This window comes from Marmota flaviventris, chromosome 15 (assembly GCF_047511675.1).
Source record: "Marmota flaviventris isolate mMarFla1 chromosome 15, mMarFla1.hap1, whole genome shotgun sequence".
Lineage (NCBI taxonomy): Eukaryota > Metazoa > Chordata > Mammalia > Rodentia > Sciuridae > Marmota > Marmota flaviventris.
The window spans coordinates 15,434,398-15,458,699 of NC_092512.1; the positions used below are offsets into that span (position 1 = coordinate 15,434,398).

At 41.3% G+C, this 24,302-nt stretch overlaps 1 protein-coding gene across 4 annotated transcripts in view; it reads right to left on the reverse strand.

Annotated features, from left to right (window-relative positions):
* The window catches only part of Nsmce2 (NSE2 (MMS21) homolog, SMC5-SMC6 complex SUMO ligase), a 223,707-nt gene that overhangs the window by 45,220 nt on the left and 154,185 nt on the right, over positions 1-24,302 (reverse strand). Inside the window, exon 5 of one of the 4 annotated variants that reach the window (XM_071602130.1) lies at positions 976-10,821. The exons of 2 other annotated variants lie outside the window; for them this stretch is intronic. In XM_071602130.1, the coding sequence (XP_071458231.1) occupies positions 10,820-10,821 (2 nt within the window). In that variant the 3' untranslated portion in view covers positions 976-10,819. Of the gene's footprint in view, positions 1-975; positions 10,822-20,557; positions 20,623-24,302 lie in introns of those variants that run through there. One more of the 4 variants, XM_071602129.1, reaches the window with a different exon arrangement.

Below are 24,302 nucleotides of genomic sequence, written 5' to 3' on the forward strand. Positions count from 1 at the left end.
CTTGCTCAATACTCTGAAATTTCAGACCTACCAAAGCTGCTAAAAACTTTCTGACTGAGAAGTCCACGACCTCATGTGAAACTGGAGCCATGGGAATTTGAACAAATTAATAAAACGTATCTATGGTAAAGAGAAACAATGATGACAATGCCGTGACTCTTGGCCCCAAGCTCCCAAGGTGTTTAAGGAACTGTACGCTGGTTACACTTCCACCCAGCGATCACTCCACTTTGTGCCTCCACAACACAATTCCTTCAGGGAGCACTGCATGCTGGCTCCTGTTTTCATGCTCAAATTGCCCGCAAGTGGCTAGCAGGAGGCAACAGAAATGCACTTCCCCTTTCATCTTCAGAGTAAAGACATGGCACAAAGGGGCAAGAATTCGGGCTGGGGCAGATTTCACTAAGTGAGGCATGCTAACCCAAATGGGTGGGCTGAAGAGCCTGGGGGAGGGGGCTGGCCATGCAGCTGGTTAAAAAAAAGGAGGAGGCAAACAGCTTCACAATAAAAATGATCTGGGGCTAGAGCTGGAGCTCAATGGGAGAGCGCTTGCTTAGCATGTGGGACGCACTGGGGGTTCGCGCCTCAGCACATTAAAAATAAATAAAATAAAAAAGTACAGCGTCTATCTACAACTCAAAAAATGCTTAATAAAAAATAATTTGCAAATATTTTTGGGCATGCTGCCTGTGTATCACGTGGCCTCAGGACAGTTTTCCATTCTCGAAGAGAAACACGTGTCTTGTTTCCCCTCTGTATCTCCATGCTTCCTTCCCCAGATATAAACTACAACCTCAATCTACCTGCAGCCAAAAGCAGATGACTAAGGACAAGGCCAGAGGGTCAGACTGCAGGTTGCAGTTTGGCCTGTATTGCTGGAAGAAACCAGAACAGCAAAAAACGCTACCATAAAGAGGGTCAAAGGAAGCAGACTTCTCTGACTCAGGAATATCAGGCGAGGATAAACTTCAACTCTGATTTTGAAATAAATGACAAAAAGAATGCTTTACTTTCTTTAAATCAATAGCAAAGGCTTGAGATTTAGTTATTCAGCACCTTGTTAAAACTAGGTCAGAGAGTGTAATGAGAAGAATTTTTGCTTTTCATTTGGGATTATATTGCAGAGAAATAGCACAGGGCTCTGTGGGAAGGTTTATAAACTCTCATGCCTTCAAGGCTAGGAAATGAACATGTGAATAGGATTTGGCCAGGTGGAGGCTGTGGCAAGGTAGAGTGGAAAGGAGGGCCACCATCTCATTTGGGCAGACTGTTTGCATGTGGTCAGAGGATACATGGTCAGAGACAATACTGAAAAAAAAAAGTTAGAAATGCTGATTTTAATGTGAAACCTCCCAATTATTGTATGTTGCAACTAATTGATATATGTAATACACAACTGTGTGGGCCAAAGCCAACACATCTGTGGGCTGGATCCAGCTCACAGAGTGCTGCTGTCTGCCCTCGGTGCGCACTTGAGGCAAACTAGTGCTGGCACATCTCCATGGAGCCCACTGTGCTGCTGCTTGCTCAGCAGAGTCCTTATAACTCTACTCGTGGGGCCTCAGGGAGAGGTCCAAGAAGGGTTTCTTCCACTAACAACATCAAATCTACACTTCTGCCTGTTGGAAGAGGCAGGTATCCCAAGATCTCTAGGCAAATTTAGAGAGGTGCTTGCGAGGGAGATGAGATGGCTTCACAATGAGGCACAACCAACTATTTCCAGCCCCTACCAGGATTTAAAAATCCAGAATTTGATCTTTGCTGTCACCAGAGAAAAAAGAGTCCAGGAGATGTCAACCAGGATCTTCCAAGTGGCAGCTCAACAGGACTGGCAGAAAGGTTCAGCTAGGGAGAAAGGAATCATATTCCCCTCTGATCTGAGGGCACACTATGGAGTAGAAACCAGGGGAGAGCTGGCTGCCCAGTCACCTGGCCTCCTTGGCATCCTAAGCCATGCTTTCCACTGTCCTCCCAGACTGGGGGTTTCTAAACACAGCACTGCACATGGAATGAAGAGGGACTGGAAGGACGGGGCTTCTATTTTACAGAGGAGATAGTCAAATTCAAGCTACAGACTAGGAACTATCACTCAGTTCTACCACGGGCCAGGAATCCTCAATGTTAAAAGAAGAGACAAATGCTGGACCTCTCCCTCCACATTCAGCGAGAGGAGAGCTGGCGTATATGTGACTGGCAGTGGGTGGAATGAATCTGTCCTCGCCAGCAGTGTCCACATCTGAACATGCTGTTGTATGGAATGGCATCAAAGAGAGGCAACACTAACACCCAACTCCTGCTCTACAGCCCTTGTGCTTTACACGGACTGACTTCTATGTTCCTTAGGGACCCCTAAGAACCAGGGGTACTATTATTTTCCTCACTTTACAGATGTGAAAACTGAAGTGCAGAGATCCTCACGTGGCTCCTCAGCCCTTCCCTGAGCTACAGATCTGATTTTCCAACTGCCCTCTAGATATCTCAGGCTGACATGAGCAACTCAAACAGTCTCCAGAACTAAGTTTTCTTTCTGTCCTGTCTCCATTCCATTTCCCCTCTTCCAGAGAGAGGCTTATTTATTTGAAGTGGTTTAAAGGGAGCCTTCCAGACAAATCCATGTTCAAGTCCTAGGTAGACACTGACTAGTCATGACTTTGGACCTCTGAGTTTAGATTTTCAGTACAATTAGATGGTGATGATTCTGCTTATTCTCTAAGGTTGCCGTGACTAAATCAAATAATGTATTAAACACCTTAGCTCAGTGACAGGTATATGATTTCAGACTGCCATAAAAAAGTACTTTTTATTATTCCATGTACCAGTGAATTCAGTATCTCTGTCATTTAACCCCCTAGGCTGGAAAACCAAAAGCCATGCTTCACTTCTGAACTTCTTCCCACTGTCTCTTAAACCACAGTCCCCAAGAATTGGCAGTTCTGCTGGTAACAGTCCCAAACCTGGATTCCTCCTCTCCACCCATTACCTTCACCGAGGCCTTCATATTTGTCTAAACCACGGAAACTACCTGCCAGCTCGTTTCCTTGCTCCAGGTCTATCCTTCAGCCCATACATCACAGGCACACCAAAGTCCTATTCCACATCGTTCCTCTGCCTAAAAACCGGCCACAGGTAAAACCTACATCCACACCTGCTAGGACTGGGTTGGCAGCTACCACTTAATATGCTAAATATCTTGCCAGAATCTTCCCTTATTATTCATTTAATCATCACAACTATGCCAATAAAGCTTGGAAAGTATCTTTGCTGTATAGATTTTTCTAAAAATAAAGAGGTTAATCATTAGCTATAAATAGAAGTCAAATAACTTGTCCATGGTCTGAATCTGTCAGATTTATTATCACTGACAAGTCTGTTTATCTTGTCAGTGTGATGAATTTATGTCTTAGGTAGAGAATAAACTGGTGTCAATGTACAGGATGAAAATCTCATAGAAGTCAAAGCCAATCCAACCATCTCTTAGAAAGGTCAAACACAGCCAGGATTGGAAAGGATGTTGCTTCTTTGGCCAGCACAAGAAGTAGTTGATATGCACCTTGGGTCATATTAGATGGACAATTTCTCCTTCTTGCCAGTTTGGTGGTGCACGCCTGTAATCCCAATGACTCAGAAGGCTGAGGTAGGAAGATCATAAGTTCAAAGCCATCCTCAGCAACTTAGTGAGGCCTTAAGCAACTTAGTGAGACCCCGTCTCAAAATAAAAAATAAAAAGGGCTGGGGATGTGGCTCAGTGCCCCTGGGTTTAATCCGCAGTACCATAAAAATTTTTTTAAAAATCACACTTGATGCAATATATTTTACATTGTGAGTGTGGCATGGAAGCTGAGGCCACCTGAGGGAACAGCAGGTTGGTCTCTCTCATCTCATGCTCAGTGTGAAAATGCTACATAGAAATTACCTGCACCATTTAAATTTTCTCTCTCCATTTTTGCTAAGTATACAGCTTACTCAGTTGTGTACAATAGCAATGGATGTCTATAGCCAACGGGGTAGTACAGTGCACCCTAAGTACTTTTAAATTACTTGCATCTCCTACACAGTTAAGAGGGTACAGAAGCCACTTATCCTTGCATTTTTTGGTACCCAGAAGTGCACTTTGCAAATAGTAGACAGTTAATTTATAAAACTGCCTTATAGTTCAGCTCCTTCAATGGTCATCACAAATTTCAAATTAGTTAAGTATGAATTAAAAAGATTACTGGGCAGGTCCAGTTTATTTGGTCCTGAAAAATGAATTAACTTATTTTCAATTAGACTTCTGACTGACTTTCATGTTCTACACCTTGGTTTGGTTTTGATCAAGCAACTTGACTTTGGGGGTGTCCATTCAGTTCAGAACAATATCTCCCAGAGTAAGGAGCCTGACCCTTCCCATAGGCTCCTCTGTGTCAGAGCTGAGCACAGGTTTATAGGTACAGGCAGCTGCTCTGAAGGCTCGTTTTCTTCTCTATGTGGTCAGTAACAGGAAACTGAACCTTTCATATTTTGGCCTTTGATTCTATCCTGCCCTTAAAAAAGCATTCAGCAACATTGGTGTTTCAAAATGTTGGAACAGTGAGCATTTATAGTGTTCAGTTGAAAAATAGAGATGCTGGAGGTGAGAAGCTTCAGCTCTTGAACACTTTATCTGCTTTGTGCCCCAGGAAAAATACCTGTGTGATGTATCCAAGATTTTTTGTTCCTGATTTTCAGAGTCGTTTGAATGCATAGGCACCAATTTCCTATCCAGTTCCTGAGCAGGGGTCTTACAGAGTGGTCAAATGGAGTCTACAACTAGTCTGTTTCACCCAATCTGGTGGCAAGCACATCCCTATACTCACTAAATTATAGGATGATAAGAAGTCACACAGATCTAGGATCAAATACTGCCCCATAAGCTCCCCAGCCCCTTTCACCTCAACTTCCTTCTGGGGACAGTGTCATTTGGTCTACATCAGTGTTCTAATCTGCTCGTTCTATCTGATTAAATCGGAAAACACAGGTCAAGCACTTAGCAGTAGTTGCTGTCATTCTTCTCCCAATTTCACTTCCTGCTGAGCACCAAGTAAAAGCTGAACTCCTTCAAATGGCCTGGGAGGCCCTGTGCCATCTGCCCCTTATCAGCTCTCTGATGTCATCTCCTACTTTCCTTCCCCTTTCCAAGGGGACCTCCCCACAGGCTCCCACATCAGGTCTTTGCATGGACTGATTCCTCTCATCTATCCCTGGTGCACATGCAATGCAAGCAAAAAACACACTGCCTAGTGTGGTAAACTAATCTTGGGCAGACCTGGAGTTCAGTAGTGGCAGAAGAGGTCCTGAAATCTTGCCTGCCCCTTCTGAAGGAACTGGGACTCTGTCCCCTAGTAGCTAATACCTTGTTCCACATGCTTCCCATGAATAAGTTAATTTCATCTCACACTCTACCCTCAGCCTCATAGGGTAGTGGGGTATACTGTTTTTATTCTTATTTTAGAGCAGAAAACCAAGAATTAAGAGGCTAATTTGCTGAAGGTCACTGAGCTAGGAAGTGACATGAGCTAGATACCATGAACCACTGACACCTGCTACTTCTGGCCAGGAAATCATCATGTTCAGTAACTCCTCGGGATTCTGTTCACTAGGACTGCCACCAGCTTTACAGTTTCCTCTGGATGCCAACCACAAGGAGGCAGTTTTCCTTAGCACCCCTCTCCCTTTCTCTTTGATCTGAGTAGCTGGGGTTCTAGCATATTCCTGAGCCAACCCTGACAAGTTGTGATGGAGGAGGCCAGGAGAAATGGTCACAGGCACTGTTCATTTCAGGGACAAAAAGTCAAAGCCCAAATGTTTCATTTCCTTTAAGTAATACTTCATAAAACCAGCTAATTACTGTGATACAGAAGTAATTTTTAAGGTCAAATAATGACAGGATTGGAAGTCAGTGGGTCAGACAGGTCACTACTGGGAGCTGACATGATAGCCCAGTTAGAATGTTCTCTCACCCATTCTTCACCTTGGTAGTACTAACCAGTCCTCAAAGACTCACCTCAGCACTCTACTCCCTCCTCAGGGAGCCTTTGCAGACCAGCCCCCGTGATCACCTTTCTGTCCCCTCCTCAGGCCAGGGTAAGTGATTATTCTGTCTACTCAACGCACCTTGGATCTTCCTCCTCTCTAACACTTGCTGAACACTGCATCCCTGTCTACCCCAGTGACCTCACAGATGTACACTTGAGAGCAGGGACAATAACCTTTCCATGTGTGCATCCCAGGTGTCTAGTGAATTAGAGAAGCTTGATAAGTGACTGTTGAATGGAACAGTGCCACCCTACTGAGACTCCACAGCCTCTCAGATCTCTAATCTGCCTTATCACCTTGGATCTGACTTGGACTGGCATCTAAAATATAGTAACCCAGTTCTAGTTCACAAAAGCCAAAATTATATGGTCAGGATAACAGTTCTCAAACTATATAACATTTTCTTTCTAAAAGTCAAAAGTTCCTTAACTAATCTCAGTAAAATCAACTGCCCCAAATTCTCATTAAATAAATGCATTAAAGAAGTAATTACATTTTCCTTAGGAGGCCCCTCTAACTTTCAGAAGGTAGCATGTTGACAAATAATCTCCTCTTGATCCAGAGACTTAGGGATGAGAAACCTGTATCAACTAGAATATTTATAACCTCGTGAGTACCACTAAGTACAGACCTAAATATGCAAAATGTTTGTAGGTGTTGTTATAAATACATGAAAGTTTTACTTTCAGAAAGTTCACTGGGTCACAGCAAAGAAACTATCAATATAGAGGAAAATAATAACATTCCTTTTTACTGGCATCAGCTCTTCCTGAAATGTGCTACCCTGGGTATATACGCAGATAAATATTTCAGCAATACATGGAGCAAGGAAGTATGTTTTAAGTATCCCGGGAAACAACTGCTATGGGATTATGAAGTCAGACTCTTCAATATCACCCCAAACTTAATCCTATTCATGCTGACTGACACTGCACTGAGTTATGTAGTTATCAAGAAGATTAATTTAAAAACCACCCTGCTTATTCTGAAGCAATGTTGACACGAGTCTCAAATTGGTGACAACAAACCACATACCACAGAGTATTTGAATGAATCAGAAATTCTGGGTGGGGCCTAAACTTAGGGGGAAAAAACAACAACAAAAAAACAAAATGAAAAGAAATCCATAGATGAACTAGATGTGCGATCACCATAACACACACGTCCCCTTCACTTGGCTAATAGGTGCAGCTTTGGCCATGAGTCCCAGGAGCCAAGAGACCAGCCAGAACATCTGACTTCAAACAGTAGTTCTCACACTTACTGACCCGGACTTTGAACGAGTTTCATAACTTTGTTTCCTCATCTGTGAAATGGGAACATGACAGTACACACCTCGGAGGGCTGTGGTCAGGACCAATGAGTAACTTATCTGACGTGCTTGCAACACTGCCTGGCAGGCAGTCAGCATTATTTCTGCAACTATCTGACTTCAAAGTCCATGCTATTCTGCCACATAAGGGTTAATGTCACACAGCATACACATCTACATTCTGATACCTTTCACAACTGTTTTGCCTATTGGAAGTAATCAATAAGTGTATGTTAATTATGCTATTCCACTCTGTGTCTCATTCCAGAAAGAAAAGCTGGGGTGGAAGAAGTCTTAACACAAAATTTGGCCAAACATAGGAAATCATCTCCACCATTTAGAACATTGGAATAGGCTGCCTGTCCCCAAAATGAATACCTGGTGAAGATTTTCACAGAGCAGATTAAAGAATGACCTTTGCAGGGGAGGGAAGGATGGGCTGTGGTAAGCTCCAGGGAGTCTCGTTTGTACTGGAGAAGACTGCTGGCTTCCAGAGCCACCTTTTGGCCAGGCATTTTTGTAGGCATGCACATTTACCTTAACTGAAAAGCATGAAAGCAGAAACACAGGTTACTAAAAATGGGTTTGCTTTTGAGTGAATATGCGAAAGAGGTGTTACCTGATTCACTGCTTTCAGGATATATCATAGTAAAATGGCCCAGTGAAATGATCTAACAGTTTAATTGGATAAGTAACTATGAATAACTTCATGTTTCTAAATGAGAAAGAAAATAAGCCCTGAATTTCTAAATATACTCTGTATTTTCTCTGCAAAATAAGGAAATCAGTATAAGTAACATTCTTTTTATTCTAATTTCTTAATAGAAAAAAAAATCCTCTGATTCACGTTTGTTCCATGTAAGTGCAACTTGACCATCCCTACCACCCCTCCACCCCAGTGCTGGGGATTGAACTCAGGGTGCTCTACCACTAAGCCACATTCCAGCCTTTCATTTTTCATTTTGAGACAGGGCCTTACTAAATTGTCCAGGCTGGGCTTGAACCTGCCATCCTCCTGCCTCAGCCTCCAGTCGCTGGATTACAGATGTGTGCCACTACAACTGGCTTGACTTTTTTTTTTTTTTCTTTACATGAATAAAGAGCCTTGAGTTTGCTTCTCTGCAAGGAAACATTCAAAGCTGCTGTAAAAATTACCACGAGGTGGGGGAGTCCTAGGAGAGTAAAATTCATCAGAGCAAAATTCATTTGCATCCCTATTAGGGTACGCTCCCTCTCAGGCACACAAACCTGCATATCTGTTCTCTCATGCCACTTCCTCCCATTTCTAGTATGTGACACAGAAGAAAGGACAGCCTTTTACTAAATATGCCATGCCTGTAGGGGAAGTTGAACATGGGTTGGGGGAGCTAAGGTGTGAGCTCTGCATACAGCGAGCACCATAGTTCATTAAACCTCCGTTTGTAAAATGAAGATGAAAACAGTACCTAGTTCAGAGGGTGAGGGAAAGAATTAAGTGAGAATCTGTGTAGGTTATCGGGACAATGCCCAGCACACGGTAAATGCCCAGTAAATGCTTACTTTTGTTTTTTTTAGTATTAATAGAAACTGGGAGATGCTATTACTCAACTATAGAATCTAAACTATAATTCCTATTAGTACCTCAATAAATATTATTTAGTCCTTTGATATTCTGAAGGCACGTGGAGCAGGACTACTCAGTAGTTCAGAACCTCAGTGTGGAAGCCATTATTATGGCATCATGATATACTGACATTTCATCCAAAATAATATTTAATTAACAAAATGCTCAAAAGAGAACTGACTAAAACTTAACAAACAAATCCAGCTTTGTAACTAAATGAAGATGCTGTTTCCCTTTACTTTGGGAGAGACATGATTCAAACACTTCCTATAAACCTAGTTATTCCTTTCAACCATTCCCCAACTGAGCCACATGAATCCACATTAAAAGTTAGGGAACAAATAATGCAGAAGGCGTATGGTGACCTGGTATGAATGGATGAATCACCAACTCTTGATTCTTCTCTTTTCTTCTTTTGTCCCACTTAGGCCCTCCCCCAGTTGTGTTACCTGAAGGAAGGAGGTCACAGCCCAAGAAGGAGAACTTGGATCTGCACCTGGCTCTCTGTATGGGTCGGAAAACATGAGTAGTCTGCTGAGGTCTCTTTTCTGGGGGAGGTTTCTGAGGGATCATGAGTCCCTGTCTGAAGAATGCATCCTCTGAATTCTGCTAAAGTTTTCTTTTCTCATCAAATTGGCCTTTGTAGATGTTCTTTTTATTTTATTTTATTTTACTTATTTGTTTCTTTTGCGGGTACTTGGGATTGAACCCAGTGGCATTCTACTACTGAGCTACATCCCCAGCCCTTTTTATTTTATTCTGAGACCTGGTCTTGCTAAATTGCTGGGCTGTCCTTGACTTTGTAATGTTCCTGCCTCAGCCTGCTAAGTCACTAGGATAACAGGCGTGCACCACTGTACCCAGCTGTGGAGGCTCTTTTTACATATCTGTGGCTGGTGAAATCAAGAAGATGAAACTCTTGATACCTTCCAAGTCCTGTATCAATTTTCTTTCTTTGTCAGAAACACAAAGATCACCAGAGTAGGAGTTCCAAAAGATAAAGAGATGGAAGGTACAACTAGTACAGAGAACAGCCTAGAAATATAAGCTAAGGGCTAAAAGTGGCAGTGCAGTTACTGGAAACAAGAGGTATGGAGGCAACCAAAAGTCAAAGAAAGGTTCTTTCCCTTCTTCTGCAGCCAAGATCCGATGTCATCACAGCAACACAACATTCAAGAAAGCCCAACCTATTTTAAGTAGTTTCAGGTGACAGATTATTGGCCCACAATGAAACACAGACTGACAGAACACAGGAGAAAAAGTTCACTGTGCTGTGAACCACTTCTAATCTTGACTGATAAAACCAGAAGAGACATGCATCTCCATTTTCAAGTGCTTACTGGGTGACATCACACTGTGGATTTAATCGAAGTGCTGTCTGGATTATCCAGTAAATGTCATACAATAGTACATGAGCAACTCAGATAAAAGCCCTGGAACACTGTGAGTGAATTCACTGCAAAACCCACCTCCCAGGTGAGTGTGTATTGTTAACTCCAAATCATTTACCTTGAGTTTTTTCCAGCTATAACTCTAATCCCATAAATAATGGCATTTGTCTTGTACAGAGCTATGGTTTTGAGAAAGTTGATCTGGTCATTTAAGACAGTATCCATATAAAAGTACAAGATTAAAACTTCTGCCTTAGTTAGCAAAATAAATATTACAATATTAACCCATCAGGGAAATGCAAATCAAAAGGAGATAGCACTTCACACCCGCTAAGATGGCTATAATCAATAAGACAGATAATAACAAGTGTTGACGAGGACGTGGAGCAATTGGAACCCTCACACACTGCTGGTGGGAATGTAAAATGGTGCAGTCGCTTTGGAAAACAGTCTGGCAGTTCCTAAAAAGGATAAACATAGAGTTACCATATGACCCAGCAATTACACTCCCAGATAAATATCACAAGAAATGAAAAGAAAGCACATGTCTACTTGTACATGAATGTTCACAGCAGCATTGTTCATAACAGCCGAAAGATGGAAACAAGCCAAATGACCATCAGCTGATGAGGAGATAAATAAAATGTGGTATATCTTGTTACAGTATTAAAAAGGAATGAAGTACTGATACATGCTACAACGTGGACAAACTTCAAAAACATTACATTAAGTTAAAAGAAGCCAGACACAAAAGACCACATGCATATTTATACAAAAAGTTCCAAACAGCAAATCTATAGAGACAGAAAGTAGATTAGTGGTTGCCTAGGGCTGGGGGAGCTTGGGAGAAAATGGGAAGTGAATGCTTAAAGATATAGGGTTTCTTTTTGAAAATGTTCTCAAATTGATTGTGGTAATGAGAGCACAGCTCTGAAGACACAAACCCCCAAAGTATCATAGACTTTAAAGGAGTGAGTTGTGTGGTATGTTAATACATCACAATAAAGCTGTTGTACAAAAGAATCTTAGCACATCGGAGAGGAGGAAGCATGTTGTCCAACAAGGGGTCCTCGGGCCATCATCATTCCCCGTGTTCAGTGTTCAGCCCACCGACTAAAGGTTCCAGCCCTGAGAGGTGGCCTTCATGTTCAGGGCCTCACTCAAGTTGCAGGTACACCTGTCCCTTCTCCTAATGCCTGTGCTGGAAGCTTCCCTCCGGTTGTGTTCCTTATGACAATTAGCATGGAACTGCATAGAGTAGATGCTCAACCACCTTCTAGTGAACTGAATTCAAATAAACTTCAAAATTAATCCATAGGAGTCAGTCACACTACATTGTATATGGGGAAAGCTGGTCTGCGCCACCACAGCCATCTACCAATCTGATCTGAGGCATCTAAAATGTGATAAAGTCCTTCAAATCCAACCAGTTCTGGTTATAACAATATGAGTCACACTATTCAATTGCCCAGTTTAGATCTCCCTGGATAAACTTCTTAGGCAGAGGTTACTTCTAAGTGGACTAAAGGACCTGATCTCTGAGAGCATGAGGTGGGGCAGCACTCTATTTCCCTAGTATTTAATGCCAGGAAATCCTCACGTGGCTTTTGTGGTGACTGTTTTGTTAATTCCTACACATGACCTCTGAAGCTGGTCTGCCTGGCTGTGCATTTGAGCCGTTCACTTACTAGCTGTTTAACCTTGGGCAAGTCACTAACAGCTCTATACTTCAGTTTTACCATTTGTAAAATAAGAATAATATCACATGCCTCTAGGATTTTTGCAAGGGTATAAATAAAGTACTTAGTATGGTGCAGAGGGTATAGTAAGTGCTCAATAATATAAGCTATTATTAGAGTAGAATTTAAATTTACAGAGTCTCCAAACAGAGATGAGGCTCACTGCTACAGTTTGGACACTGGGATTATAGGTATGTATAATACCTATACATAACCATACTTGGCTTATAGTTTGGATCTGAAGTGTCCCCCAAAGGTTCCTGTGGCAAAGGCTTGCTTCCCAGGGCAATGTAAATGGGAGGTGACACAGCTTTTAGGAGGTGAGGCCTAGCGCAGATCTTTGGGTTACTGGGGATGTGCCCTTGAAGGGGACCATGGGACCGGGCTCCTTTCTCTTCCTTCTTGCCTATGAAGTGAGTGGTTTTATTATGCCACATACTGTCACCATGAAGTGCTACTTTGCTACAGGCTCATAAGCAACAAGGCCAATTGTAGACTAGAATCTCCAAAACTGTAAGCCAAAACAAACCTTTTCTCTCAGAAGGTGGTTATCTCAGGTATTTGTTATAGCAACAATAAGAGATTACATGGAAGTGCTGCACCAGACTAAAGGGGATGCTGGTCAGGTGTGCCCGGCCAGTGTTCTGAGCTCACTTTTCACGTTGTAGAACACTGAGGAGATGATGACAGGCTTGAAGGGCACCTCACCATCCTTTGGAAGGGAAGGGAAGATTAGTACTTTTCAGAATCATTACGATCTTAATTTTCTTCTGGATTTTCCAAGTCTGCGAGAAGCAGGGAACGACAATACTACCTGTGGTAGAGGCTTCTCAGTGACATCGCCTAAATTCTAACTACCTTTTTTTTCCCTTCCCTTTTGACAGATAACTTGTTTGAAACAATCTCAAATTTTGAGGATACAAAAGAATTTTTCCCATTATTTTCCTTTCCATCCTGTTCATATAGCAGACACTGAGAATACTTACTAATATCCTTTTCATCCTGGGTCCCCAGCTATAATGTGTCTGGTCTTCCATAGAGGTAGTGTGATTCTGTGATTCAATCTTGGCCAATAAAATGTGGGTTGAGTGATGTGCACTTCCTGGTCTAGGCCTGGCCCAACCTCCCTCACGCTGCAGGGAACAGCTCAAATAGAGGGGTTTGGGGAGGATGGAGCCAAAAGATGGAAGGAGCCTGGGTCCTAGAAAAACCTATAGAACAACCTCTCACCCCACACTCATCTACACTGAACTTTACAAAAGGGAAAATCAACAGTTGTAAGCCACTGGAGTTTGAACTTGTTTTTTTAGAAGCTCTGTTAGTTGCTCTAATTAATAAAGCTTGGTACACAACTCTGCTAACTACTATTAAAGAGATATGGCTTGCTTCCAGAATAGTTCTCTGTTGGATCCTGGCAGCAACTACCTTAACATAACTCTAGAAAACCACATTTCCTAGATTCCTTTTCCTCTAGTTTCTTTTACCATCACTAAGATCATTGGAGACAATTTTTCTATCATATCGACAGCCTCTTGTTGTATGATATGATGCTGCCTGACTCTCCTTTACTGAGTGTATTTTTCACTCTATCATTTGTAATCTTAACCCAAAACTCCTTGCAGAGTTGTGCACTTAATTAATTATTTGCCATCATCAGAGAACTGTTCTATAATTATATCAAGCTCTGGGCTAGATGCATATCGACTTAAAACTGGAAGATAAAAATGAAAGGATATGATCCAATATTAATGACATGTATTTACAATTTTATATGATCTTCTATAACAGTCTTTCAGTAACCCTTATTTTAATGTACACCAGAATTTTTGTGTGTGTTAAAATTATGAATAAAATGAACTATAAATGGAATAATTCATGATTACTGTCTCTAGCCTCACAGGATAAATAAGCAAAGGTACAGCTACCTTGAGTTTTGACACCATCAATTACTTTTCTCAAAGTTTCTCTTCTAGTTTGGTGACCTTTCCTTTGCCTGCCTCTCCCAAACCCCTCGGGTTTTTGCAGCCCTGGGAACTGAACCCAGATCTCATACAAGCTAGGCAAGTGTTCTACCTTTGACTACATCCTTGGTTCCTGGACTCTCCCTTTTTTACTTTTTTACTTTCTTAGTACTTACCCCCATGAGCTTTTTTTATTTGCTTACTTGTTTACTGCTTGCTTGCACTACAAGACTATATTTCCCACAAAGGCAGGGCTTATATTTGCTTCTTTTATCCAATTAATATTTACTGAATGCCTGTAGTGGTCAGGTACTGCTGCAGGCTCTAAGTGTGAATTTTTAAGATGCACTTAGCCTCAAGGTGCATAGTCTAGTAGACGAAAGAGGCAATAAGTCTGTATCTACCGTCTACTGTGTGAGAGCTACTACACTGTGCTCTTTTTGCTTCCATGATCTGGATGGCGGGAGGGGTAGTCAGTCTAGTTCATGAGGGTCCACTCTGAGAACTTCCTTGTGGTTTTCAGGTGGATACCAAGGTAACTGTATTCTGTCATGTGGCTCTGGCTCCTTGACACAGTTGCCTGGACCACAGTGGATTTCTGATCTGTGCCGAACCAACCAACTTCTCTCTTCTGAGAGGCTAGAATTGGAACTGAGAGATTCTAATTCAGTCTGCGTTCTTTAGTTGAACTGAAAGAGGACATATAACCCAGAGTGCTATGAGGAAGTTATTTCTGCCAAATGGCTGGAGAAGCTGAGAAAGCCAGGCTAGTTTGAAAGCAAAAGAAGCAAATCATGAAAAGATGTACAGATGAGATTTTATGATCCGAGAAAGACTAAAAGTTGAGCCCCATCTCCGATTCTCGTTCCTTTTCTCATGAAATAACTCTATTTATCACCTATTTTAACCTTTTTAAAAAAATTTTTACTTTTTGCTAAAGCCACCTTGTGTTTGTGTTCTTTGCTTTCAACTATGTCTTAATTAAGACATTTCTAATTAACATGACTAGTAATAGATTCTATTAATGTCATAAAAATACCTCTGTTGGATTTAAATACTAGGAATTCTAATGATGCTTCTCAGGTGCCTGCCTAGAAATTTCCTGTTTTCTACATTGGTGATTTCACAATGCAGACTAATTTCCACTCAAGGACAAAATATCAAAAGCCAACATTCTTTAAACTCTATGACAAATACTATCACATGGTACACCAGCTTTTGTGGCTAGTTAATATTCAAGGCAGAAAATAATCATTATCATCATCATAAATGGTATATTGGTACTTATAAACAAAAAGGCTTTGATAATAAATGCTTTGATTTAAACCCAGTAATTGATTAGCTGTTCTGATTAACAACTGTTAATGGAAGATATCAGCTTTGGAACTCACCTAAAATATATGGCTCTAAGGTTCTACTCAAGAACAGAAACCTAAGCATTATATTCAGGGGGTGGTGGGTTGGCAGGAGATAGGCTTTAGAGAATTCAACAACAAGCACACACACAACACCTACTACTTTTAAAGTGTACTCCAGTTGTAGAGAGCTACTCCAGGCACTGTGAATGTAAGAGGAGTAAAACTTGGTCTCTGTCCTGAATGAGCTCCCAGTTAACCGGGAAAGAAAACAAGGACATGAAACCATAATGCCCTCCTTGAGTGCTAAGCAGGAGACAGCAGAATGGATGAGAGACATCTAACCCCTCTTGAGCTGAGTCCAAACAGGAGTAGACAAACTGAGAAAAAGGGCAGAGATGGGATGTAGGGAGGGTCTGTATTTCAACACCATGGCCCCCAACAGCTGCAGGGTCGAGACATTTTGGGTAACTGCCTGTATTTTCCTCCACAGCTTTTCACATATTCTAATAACTCTAGAGAGTAAGTATGACTAAGTGTAAGTTTTAGGTACTGCTGCAGGCCCTAGAAGCACAGAGACTAATGAAGGCTCAAGAGTAGCACTTGTTCTAAAGAAACACCCAGCCTAGTGGGGCCAGCAGATGTGCAGGGTCTGGAGACTGGGAAGGACACACATGGAAAGAGGCAACAAAGCCTCAGTAAGTCTTTATGAAGAGTAACAGCATATACCAACACCAGGAAAAGGGAGGGAAGCATGTCACACACACAGAAGAATGTGGGTAAAGAAAACTGACAGGAAGAAGAATCAGGTCCAACTGAGAAGACTTGAGGAATACCTAAGAGGCCAAATAACTGCAATGTGATCACTTGGGAGTGAAAGGCGGCGGCTAGTCTAATTATGACCCCAGGTTTTCTACTTGAGTGGATAATCTATGCACTGCAGAAGAACGAGTTAATTTCAGAAGAAAAAAGGCCATGCTGGTGCTGAAGTCCTCCTGAGATGCCCAGGTGGGCAGGTGAGGAATACAGACAAGACGAAGGTGAGGACTTCTGCTCAGTAGCAAGGAGGCGAGTGTGGGAGCTGATCCATGAAAGGTAGCATGAAGGGTGAGGGCTGGAGAGAGAATCCTGAATTACTCCATTGTGAGTGTGGGCACAGGAGTTGAGAAGGAGCTCACAAAAGAGATGGGGAAAGGAATAATGAGATTCTGGAAGCATTAAGTAGTCAAAAATTTTAAATGACACAGAGACATAGTGACTGAAAAACTGGGCAGTTTTCAGGGCATGGAGATTTTTCCAGAGAGGCTTCACAGGAGTGGTAGAAGAGATCAGAATGCCATGGCAGAGGAGTGAATGGAAGTGATAAAGTGGTCCCTGGGGAGTGAGGCCACTCTTTGAAGAAGCGGAAGGAAAGCTAGGCACGGTGGCACACACCTGCAATACCAGCCACTCAGGAGGCTGAGGCAGGAGGATTGCAAGTTCAAGACCAGCCTGGACAACTTAGACTGTTGCAAAACAAAATCATAATAATAATAGCCAGGATGTAGCTTAGTGGTAGAGATTTGTCTACCAAGCAGTGTCTTGGGTTCTATCCTCAGTACTGCAAAGGGAAAAAAAAAAAGAAGAAGAAGAAGAAGGGAGAGAAGAGGCACCCCACAGATAGAGGGCAACCTCTTCCCGTGTCTCTCTGACTTGAGCAGCTTTGTAGGCTGTGAGGAAAGCCAGCAGACTAATGATAAGACGAGAAGATGTAACTGAAGAACAAAGTTCTGAAGGAGAAAGATGTCCTTGTTAGGTCATCCATCTCAATGAATGCAAGCCAGCCAGGACAGCTGTCAAGCAATGTATGTCCCCAGATCAGACATCTCTGGAAAGTCATAGCAAAAGTCACAAGGCAGGGACAAGGGGCTTGCCCTGACACTACAGAACAGGAGACAATTTCTATGCCTTATGGATCTGAAGGACTCTCAGGTACTCAGTAAAATCCTGAGGAAAGAGGCACAACAAAGAGACTGGAGGAAGTTCACCCACCGTCAGCATCTCATCAAGTTCCAGGGAAACAATAAAACATAGCCCCTTAATCAGGTGATTAGTCACCATAGAAACATGGTATTCTTAGGACACAAAGGAGTCAGAGCTGTGTTCGAGCCCCAACTTTGCTAGAAATCAACCAGTGGCTTGGGCAACTTCTCTGCTCTAGGACTGTTTTTTTCATCTAAAAATGGAGGGAAGTGACACTGTAGCAAGGCTCAATGAGACTTAAGCAAGTTCAAAGACATCAAAGTATCTTGTAAAATAAAATGCTTGATGCGAAGATATAGTGTATAATGCACATATTAAGGCATTATCTGAAGTCTCTGAAAAATGAGTAAACCTGGAAGAGACTACTCATATGAATAACTTTTGTTGTTAGCACTGTAAAGAATACCAATGTGAAGGAAAGAAAGTATTAAAGACCTTCGGCTTTCACTGATGATTAATTCCTTTTGGTTTGGTAGTCTTGTGACCCTGAAAAAAGGCAACAAGGTGGGGTGTTGAGAGTGGAATGCAAATTAGATCTCCTGGGCACTGGAGAGTGGGAAACAAGCGCTGCTGCTGGCACTGTCCTCAGGGTAGAAGTTGGTAACAGCTAATGGAGAATGAAGGGAAAAGACTCCAAGGAATAGCTTCATGGTTAAGGACTCAAGTTTTAGTCAAGACAAACTTGAGTGCAAATCCTGGCTCAGTCACTTGGCCACGCATGTAACCTTGCACAAATAAATTGCACTGGTCTTAAATCACCTCACCTATAAACTGGGTAATGTGCACTGTCAGAATGCAGTCATGATTAAGTACAACAATGTGTAAGCATGTGTGCGCGCATGCACACACATAAAGAATTCCTAGCATACTGGAAGTGCTCCATTAACAGTAACTATTAGAGGTTTTATACACCCTTGTATTGTTTTCACACATAGCTCTCATTAGTTGATACTTACTATGTCCAGATCCTACTATGAGTTTTATAAGTAGAGTGTTATCTAAATGTACTTATGCCCATCATCACTTAGTCTTTAAAACCCTAAGAGAGTAAACTGTCTCTCCTTTTTCTGTGGATCTTCAGGGTATAAAAATCATTCATACAGAGTGGGCATTCAAGAAATAGTTGAAGGAAGGAAGAAGAAAGCAATAATTGTTGCTATGGTCTGATTATCTCCCCCAAAGTTCATATGTTAGAAACTTAATCCCTAATGTCAATGTTGAGAGGTGGGACCTTTTAGACATTGTTAGATGACGAGGACTCTGCACTCATGAATGGATTAGTGTCATCATCAAGGGAGTGGCTTGCTACAAAAATGAGCTCAGCCCCCTCTTGTTCTCTTGCCTTTTTGCCTTTCACCATGGAATGATGCCACACGAGGCCCTTGCCAGACGCTGGCACGCTGACACTACGCTTCCCAGCCTCCAGAACCATGAGAAATACATTTCTTCATAAATTACCCATGCTGTGGCATTCAGTTACAGCATCAGAAAAACAGAGGAGACAAATGCTGAGAGCTAATAACGCAGGTGTTATAAAATTCAAAGACCAAGAAAACAGAAGCAAGCCTAAGCTGCTGAATGGGATGAGGATTTCTTGTAAAAGCCCTTCTTTACCAATGCAGTTTCTTTTTAGACCTGTATGCTCTGCTGTGCTCTTTTCTCTCCACCGGGCAAGTGGAAATGTACCAGTTGTAGTTCAAGTTAGCTATCAAAGACTGCTTAAGGTAAACATCTGTAACTTTCCACAGCAAGCTGTATCATTTTAAACTCAGGTTATTTAAATGATAAGCTCCTTCTGCTCTGGTTCAAATGATACTCTGTAGTACAGTGCAGAAGTACATCACATCTGACTCAAATTCCAACTATATTTAGAATCCTTTTCACACTACATCATTCACACAGATGTGGAGCCAGCTGTTGCTATTCTTTCCTAGAATCTCACTAAGATGCAGATTTCAGTGATATTTTTTAAAATAAAGAACACAGGTGTTATCTCTGAGTCAATTAGCACATTAGCTATAAAAAGAATGTGTATAAATTAGGCTCTTTCCACAGCTCTCAGAGGGGAACAGGGTTTTCACTGTTTTGATCAATCATTTTCATTTGGTTGTATTATTTTTTTCACAAAACAAAAGTAAAGTTCTCCCTGGCCTGTGTTACTATGCTGTTGTTAGAAGTCATTCTAATATTTTCACGGCATAAAGGGATCCCAACACTTAATGAGCATGACACACAGAGTCTGTAAATGCTTTCACATCCACCGTGTTATTTTCTTCCAAGAGATTTAAAGATACTGAAATAAATCTGAATGGTATGTCTTAAAAAATGTGGGAAGTTGGAGAAACAGCTGAAATTTCTAAATGTAACTGAAGCAAGTATCTTAGGGTGGGAAAAGTTAAACAGTCTTAGGTAAGGATGAAATTGTTCCAGTTCTGTTTCCCCATTTTGAAACAAGCACTAAGGGACTGGTTGGTCTCACTTATGCGGCTCTGCAGACTCATTCTCTGATTATAGACTGGCTCTGCATTGGGGGGACATCTTAATTCAGCCTCAGTTTGGAACTCTTCTGAAGCAAGTCTGTTCAAGGAGCTGTAAGAATTGACAACATATTTTCTTTATTTTTTGGTACTGGGAGTCAAACCCAGGGGTGTCTTACCACTGAGTCACATTCCCAGTCCTTTTAATTTTTCTTTTTTTTTTTTTGGTCACAAAACTAAAATAAATTTAAATAAAAGACCTCACTATGTTGTTGATGGTCTCTCTAAATGGTTGAGGCTGGCCTTAAAATGGGAATCCTCCTGTCTCAGCTTCCCAAGTTGCTGAAATTATAGGTGTACACCATTATGCCCCAATGGGATATTTATAAATAAAGTAGGAACGCCCAAAATAATTTTTACTCTCAATTTTTATCTTAGTCATACTAAAGATAATAATAGCCAATTTGTACCATGGGTCAGGGTACTTGAGTTGAAACTGAGAGTAAAACAGGCCTGGGCTCCTCTATGGTCTACGGACATTGTGCTGTGTCATGAGGGCAGTCTCCACTCCCAACCATCAAACAGTGCCTTTCATTTGTGCATACCTTTATGCGTCTTGACGCATAATTACATTTAATCTTCGTGTCTTCCTAATCTTATTGATTATTCACAGAAGTTAAGTGCGTGGTTTCCAGTTGGTCACAGTTCCTAAGAGGCAGAATGAGAGCCTGAACCCAAGAATCATGATTCTTAGTTAAAAGCGACAGTAGCAGCAGTTAACAATTACAATGCATTCACCATGTGCCAGGCATCATCTTAAGAACTTTACATTTAAAGTTATTTATTATTACAGGCTGAGCAACCTTATCCATAAACCTAAAATCTGAAACTTTTAGAATGTCAACATGACTTAAGTGGAAAATTCCATATCATGAAACTTTATTCCCTATACAAAATTATTAAAAATATTGTGCAAAATTACATTCAAACCCTGTTGGGAGTCATCCTGAGAACTCCCTGGGCCTTTCAGACACGGCAGAGGGCAAATTGCCAGTGGGCAGCTAAGAACTCCCCGGGCCTTTCAGATAAGGAGCCCCTAATGCAACATGGTGGCGGGCAAATTGCCAGTGGGTGGATAACAAGTTGTTTTGAAAATTTTCTAATTGGTCCTCCCGTCTTCCATGCTTGCGGACAGTTTGTGCCCCCCATGAATCTTATGAAGGGCGGACGTGCGTGCACCGTAGGTGATGACCTGACCTTTACTATGATTGGCCCCGGGAGCTTCCTGGTTTAAGATAACTGACTCTCACTTTCTATATAAGCTAGCACCAGCTTGTAGTAGAGTGCTTCATCTTTGTCACTGCTATCTGTGTGTGTGCATTTTAATCTCCGACGACGAACCTTGGCCTTTCAAACCCTAAGTATAAGAAGTATATGAAAGAAACAAATGAATTGCATTTAGATTTGGGCTCCATCCCCAAGCTCTCATTATGTATATGCGAAAATTATAAAATATGGAAAAAAAATCTCAAACATTTCTGGTCCCAAGCCTTTTGGAAAAGGGGTATTCAACCTCTACTTATTCCCACTTACAGATTTGGAAAGTAGACCACAGAACGGTTAAATAATATGATGAAGGTCACACAGTTGTCTCGAAGCACAATCAAGATTCTAATCTAGGTAGTCTGGCTTTATGACATGCTCTTTCAACAATCATGCTCGACTGACTGCCTACAATAGCACAGCTGCTTTCATCAAAACTGTTCTCATAGTTTCCATCCAAGGTAAAACTATTTGCAAGAAGAAAGAGTTCAAGTCTGCCCTGCAGGGCTCTACACTGTGTTACACTGATGTGTGCTACATGCAACAGTGTGTGGCACTGGGCCATCATGTTCTTGCACAGTGAAGGCACAGGTAGATACCATTATTCCCAGTGCCCAAGAACTGGTGTGCTCAACTGGATTCAGTGGATAATACCAAGTCTTCCTTGACTTTCTGTAGCTTATAGCTGTTTTAAAATTAAAAGACAAAAGCCCCAAATCAAAAGGACAAGCGCTGACTCAAATCAAGGGAAATAATAAAGTGGAGGTAAATATGTGACCCACCAACTCATATGTGACCTGCAAATAGGTCTTGTGCAGCTATGTGCTGCCTTTAAAATCTCAATCCATAGCCAATATCTAAAAATTAAAATCCCAGTTCCTCCTTTCTCTAGAAAAAAATGAAAGGTGTTTCAACACGGAGATAGGGCATTTGCTCTCTAGCTTGGCAATTTCAGTGGGACTAGTTTTATCCTACTTACTTTGTTCTCTGGTCCCTGAAGGATTCTGAGGTTGGTAACTATGAGCTGGACAGGCAAGGAAGAAGATCTGAAAGTGCAGTGGGCCTTCTAAGACTCTGGAAGTACCTGCTCATACACCCAGTGGCTTGCTCTGCCAGCCTGGATGCATGATGCATTGATATTTTAGTTACTCAGTGACAGAGCTTTCATCTTTGCTCAACTGCTACAATATACTGACAACTCCATCTCAGATGGGCTTTGTTTTCAAAATTAGAATGCTTCCAGAACTAAAGAACCACCACAAAAATGACAAATCAGGGCAGTGTTGTTTCCTTAGCCCTAGGCTGCATGGTCCATGCTGTGGTTCTGCAGTGCTCTGCACCGTCTGGGCAAATAGCTAACTAGATCTTACTCATGTGTTTTAAGGAAGAAAGGCTGTTGTGGACAAATGCTTTGAATTCTTTAAAGTCATCTTAATCTGCTTATAATTGTCACAAGTGTGATAGGCAAAAAGAAAAACTGCCATCTGCATTCACTGACCCATTCTGGGCAGTGGGCAGGGTTCTTCCTGCTTTCTTTTTGCTGTGGTCTCAGCAGCTGCGTCCCTCTTCAGGAAGACCAGAGGTCTGAGGCAGCAGCCAGGGAGGCAGATGTGCATTTGAGAAATTATTAAATTAACATGTTTACTCAATTCCAAATAGTTACAGATGAACTACACACCTAAACTAATGCAATTTCCCTTACCAAAGTTTGAATTTTATAATGTAATAAAAATGTTTTCCCTATTAGTCAGCAAAATGCTACTGAACTCTGTGTTGTAAATAAAGAATCTACAGAATTTAAGGGCTTTCTCCTGTCTGGTTCTCAAAAAACTAAAAGAACATGAGTGGTCAAAAGCATTACTAGAATTACATATTTGGATAATACTATAATCATGTGGGGTTCAAACAGAGCCTTTCTTTTTTAAAATGAGGCTAATAGGATAATTTCTAAACAAGATTTTTTTTGTTGTTGTTTTAATACTATGTATGATGACAGGCAATATGTAGTTTCTCTCACTGTTAAAAAAAAAAAAAATCCTTTTTGTTAGAAAGGCTACAGTCAACTCAGCTTTATTGTTCCAAATAAGCAGCTTACACACAGAACAATAAAGCTGTTTAATGAAAGAACATAATAGGCTTAGCAGATGTTGCAATCACAGAACATTTTAGGTAAATGGTTTTAAAAGGATACTTCCATCAGTCCAGAAACACTCTAAAAAATCAAATTTAGTTGCTGAATTTGTTAGAGGCTCTCTCTGAGGGAGAATTGGGCCTATTTCTCTCTAGTCAGGAAATAAGACTACAAATGAAGTCACTCCCACCAAAACTGGGGAAGGTGGTGGTGGGGGGTAACTCTAAATTAGCTTGCATTATTCATGTTCCTGCTTGTGTTAATAAGCAAAAATCATCCTCATTATTTGTTTATTGATAGCTTTGGTGTGATAACATTTAACCAGTAACCACTAGATGAGGACAGCAAGATGCTTCTCTGCCCCTGAGGAACTTTATATTTCAAAAGGAAAACAAAAATAACAACAAAAACATGCTCACTGTTATATGGTTCAAGTCATTTCCCATTGATTTACAGAGAGGGCAGATGAATGACAGTGCTGGGTTTACTAAGTCATTCCTCTGCTAAGAAAGAAAGAAAGAATGAGAACAATGTCACCTTCATAAGGACAAATAATTTTTAAGGAGATGAAAGACAGGACTTCACCACAAAGGGAAAGAAAGTGTTACATTTTTTAAATGTTATTTAACAAGCAAGCTATCTACCAGGAAGACAGGCAGCTATGGAGAGCAGCCAATGTTTTACACATGTATGCGTATTTCCTAATAACAAGGTTGGATAATACACTAGATGATTTTAATAAACTCTAAGCTATGACTTAAATCTGACTAGTAATTCAATTCCTTAGAGCAGTCTTCCCATCTGAGTGCATTCTCCATTTATAACCAGTAAATGGCCAGACCCTAACACTTACTTGTATCTAATGAAAATCTAAGAAGACTGGACAGATGTTTATCGACTTGATTCTCATTATCACTCTTACAAACACAATGTT